General features: G+C 41.4%; 1 protein-coding gene across 1 annotated transcript in view; it reads right to left on the bottom strand.

Annotated features, from left to right (window-relative positions):
• Positions 1 to 4,501, bottom strand: part of Prex2 (phosphatidylinositol-3,4,5-trisphosphate dependent Rac exchange factor 2) — a 276,161-nt gene that overhangs the window by 85,683 nt on the left and 185,977 nt on the right. Inside the window, exon 32 of the mRNA XM_005361884.3 lies at positions 3,573 to 3,790. Within this exon, the coding sequence (XP_005361941.1) occupies positions 3,573 to 3,790 (218 nt within the window). The remainder of the gene's footprint in view (positions 1 to 3,572; positions 3,791 to 4,501) is intronic.

Consider the following 4,501-nt stretch of genomic DNA (forward strand, 5'->3'; position numbering starts at 1 on the left):
TCTGAGCAACTTGTTGAAGTGTATGAAGCATGTTAAACTTATTTGGAAGGGTAATTCATGTTATCAAGAAAACAAGGGCTGGGACTGGAGAGACGACTCGGTGCTGAAGAGCACTGGCTGCTCTTCCAAAGGACCCAGGTTCAATTCCCTGCACCCGCATGGCAGCTCACTACTGTCTGTACCTCTAGTTCCAGAGGATCCAACACCCTCATACAGACATACATTCAGGTAAGACATCAAACACATAAAATAAAAACAATTAATTCATTTTTAAAAAAATGAAAACAAGTGCTATATTAAGAGATAACTTCGATGTGTCAAGTTAATTGTGTCATCATTATGAGCCTAAGTACTCTGTAGAGAATGTTGTAACTGCTATAAGAAGGCCAGAAGTGAGCACCAGGAAGATGATGTCACTGGGATATGCACACGAGTGTGTAAGTACATATAAGCCCACGGAGGCCAGAGGCGGATGCCACATGTTCAGCTCTCTCACTTTTCACCTTTGAGTCAAGGTCTCTTTACTGAACCTGGAGCATACCCAAATAGCAAATCTGGATCTCGCCCAACTAGCAGGTCGAGAGCTCACCCAACTAGCCAGTCTGGAGCTTGCCCAACTAGCAAATCTGGATCTTGCCCAACTAGCAAGTCTGGAGCTCACCCAACTAGCAGGTCTGTCTAGAGCTCACCCAACTAGCAAGTCTGGAGCTTGCCCAACTAGCAAGTTCTAGAGACCTCCCTTCCTCCCTCTCCCCCACTACAGAATCAGAGTTACAGGCATGCAAGGGGGCACCAACAGTTTTGTTGTTGGTTGGTTGGTTTTGCTTTCAGCTTTTATGTGAAATGTGGGTGCTGAGAATTCCAACTCAGGTCCTTAGGTCCACACGGAAGGAGCTCTCACCCACTGAACCATCTCCCAAAGCCCTAAACTCCCGTGGAAGTAGTAGAAAAAGTACCTACTGCCCGGACGACTGCAGCAGGACTGAAAAGCATCCCCATTTTTCTGATGTCAAGTAGAGTTGGGAGAAACGCTGCAAGCATCTCAGTCGCAGAGCACTGCAGTATGAGCCACACTGTTTCGGGGACTGTGACAAAACCAGCTAACAACTGCCTGGGCCTAGAGCTCCAAGAAGCACAGTCCCGGGTGGCAGCGACTTTCCGAGAGCCACGGTTACAGGTGAGCCTGTGCTTTGTTTCATTATTTATTTATTGGTTATAATTTAATTACAACATTTCTCTCTTCCTTTCCTTGCTCTCAACCCTCTCATGTACCCCTTCCCTTCACACTCTCCTTCAAATTCATGGCCTCCTTACTCAGTAATTATTATCGCGTGCGTGCATATGTACATACATATATACTAACTATAAACTACTTGATCCATTTGATATTATTTGTGTGTATGTTTTCAGGACTTTGTGCTCTCAATACAGAGGTTTCTTTGATTTTTTTTTCTAGTAAACTCTGATTGAAAAACCAATTACTAAAATAAATTTAAAGGTTTCACAAGGCCGGTTTTTAAGAAGAGCACAATTTCGTTGAGATACATAACTCACAGAGTATGAAATTCACCCAGGCAAAATACACAGCTGAGCATCCCTAACGTCTTCTGTCGCCATCTAATTGTGGAGCATTCTCATCACCTCGGAAGGAAACCAAGCATCATTAGGCATTCTCCCCGGGGCATCTACCTGAATGCTTAGCTCCAGGCAATCGGATGTCTACTGTGATAACTGGAATGTATCCATTCAGTATGTTTTATCACAGTAGAAATAAACCCCATTCTTGGTTGCCAGGCGAGTTTCCTTCCTGGAAGACTGTGCTTCCAGGATTTCTGTACAGTCTAGCACTCATCAGTAGTACAAACTGTCTATGCCTGAGTCAGATTTTACTGTATGAGACAGCACTTATCCAGTCACCCACTGACAAACACCCGAGCTGCTGACAGTCTTCAGGTATTCTGAATAACACTGATCGGAGTATTTGTCACAGTTCTTAAGTGAATGGAAGCTGGGAGTAACCTAAGGACGGACTAGGATTTCAGGAAGACAGAAATGATGTCTAATGTCTTGAAGAACTCGTAAGCTGGTTTCCAAACACATTGTATTACTTTACGTTCCCATGACTCGTTTCTGAAGAGTAGAACTTCTACAGATCCTCGCCAGCAATTGTTAGAGTAGAGAGCTCATTTTTGTGCTTTGGGTTCCATTTCTCTAATGGCAGCTGGCACTGGTTATCTGCCACATGCTTAGTGGCTACTTTTACATCTTCTAGGGAAGTATCTACTCAAATCCCTTGCCACTTTTAAATTAGGTCTTTTTAAAAATTACTATTGAGTTTTGAGGATTCTTTATACATTCAAATCTATGCAATTTGTTGCCTCTATGATTTGTGAATATTTTCTCCTAATCCTGGAGACTTCGAAGCTTAAAGTCCAAAGAGCAGCAATTGATTCGCTATCAGAAACTTTGAATAAAGAGGATAGAATAGAAATGAAGTCTCACCCGTGCATTCGTTCGTTCACTCAATCAGAAAACACTGCTACTAAGTTAGGAAGTAGCCTGACTATCACACATAGTGTACACTGGAAATATGCTATGGTTTTTGTTTTTAAACACTTTGCCTAGTGTCTTACTTTAAATTAACCAAATATGTAATTTACTGCCCACATGGAGTGCATAGACCCTTCTTAAAATAATCTACTTCTGTATCTCTTAGCCACCCTGGGAAGGATGCCATTACTTATAATTCCAGAATCTTCCATGAATGTGCAGTAAAACAATCACCTCCATAGACAACAGTATGAAAAATGCTATTTCTATATATTAAAGCCTCTACATTTGTTTTAAAACTGCTACTTGGTAACTCCACATTATCCATCTGTACTTTAGCAGATGAAACAGACTCTCATGTTCAAAGTCAGGATTCCATTCAATGAGCCTCAAAATGTTTATGGACATAAAAACAGGCATTTGTGCATTAAGACATCACAAAACTATGGAAAATCTATGTGAACAACTCCAAAGTTGTCTATATTTTTAGATAGTTTAGGATCCTTTTTTTCCATCTTTATCCTTAAGCAAAGCAATTTCTACTGCAGTTGTCTCAAGGTTCTTACTGTCAATGAAGAACACTCATTTAAAGGAAGGATTGAAATTATTTAGCACATGCAACTTTCAAACAGACTGCCAGACAGTAACGGTCTGTGAAGCTTGCCCCAGATTATTAGCAACAGTCAGAGAGCAATTATCAGGGAAGCAGTTATTTCTGGATTTATAACATCCTACCTTCCTTCCAGGACTTTTTCCAGTCAGTGCTTAAGGATCTAAGAATGACTAATATCGGAGTCCCTCCCGGCTTATAGCAGCCAGAGAGAAGAGATAAAATCAGAAAAGACAGAATACATTCCACATTCTTAGTAAAAGCTGAATGACCACAGGGAAAAACTTCCCTTTAAAATAGCTGGATGACTATGAAGGAAACAGTGAGGGAGAAATGGCAACTGCTTCATATTGGTCATGTGACCATGGAGGCTACAGCTGACGCAGACTATAGGAGTCATAAGATTCCTTACCAAATTTGGTGACAGAAGTGACTGGAAGTGGAAAAGGACACCTGCATTTGCAATCTGGTCCAGCCACCTTCTGCTGGCTTCCCAAGTCTCCATTTCATTTTCCTTGCTGTTGTCAAACATCTGGTTTAAGGCGGCCATGAGCTGCTCAGAGAAGGCGCACACAGTGGCCACAAGACTTTGGCAGAAAACCATGTCTCTCCGGAGCTGGGTTTCACTATCTGATTAAAAAGAACACAAAGGAAGCTTTCAAATGTTGCAGCAGGCAGGTGTAATGGCACAAACTTTTAATCCAAACACAGATCTCTGTGAGTTCAAGGCCAACCTGGTCTATATGGTAAGTTCCAGGATAGCCAGGAATACAGAGAGACCCTGTCTCAAAATTACAATATAGAACAGAAAATGTTGCAGAGACCACCAGCATGGCACAGTAACTGTAAGGGTGCAGTAGTAGCACACATACTTTGGCACTAACCAAATCTTAAATCTTAAACCAAAAACTGAAATCTCTGGATTTAAGATCTACTCAGTCTGAAGGAAACCATGCTGTTACGAGAAACCTAGCCAACAATCCAGAACTAATGAAGTCATGGATCTTGGAGAACATAAAACCACCACCTTATTAAATCTACATAGCCCTAACTACATTCTAAATATCCTATGTCCACAGATAAGAATAGTATGAAGGAAACTTCTCTTTGCAACAGAGACTATTATAGAAAACCACAACCAATCAAAATGTCAAGATGTAGAGCTCAGTCCCAATGAATACATCTATAAAACAGCTCCAGCTTGGAAGGCTTAGGAAACATTGTGGGAGAAGGGATTGATTCTGTATCCATTGCTTTTATTGGTTGATGAATAAAGCTGTTTGGGCAAGTGGCTTAGTAGAGCACATCCAGACTTGAAATTCGAACACACACACACACACA

Source organism: Microtus ochrogaster, linkage group LG5 (assembly GCF_000317375.1).
Source record: "Microtus ochrogaster isolate Prairie Vole_2 linkage group LG5, MicOch1.0, whole genome shotgun sequence".
Classification (NCBI taxonomy): Eukaryota; Metazoa; Chordata; class Mammalia; order Rodentia; family Cricetidae; genus Microtus; species Microtus ochrogaster.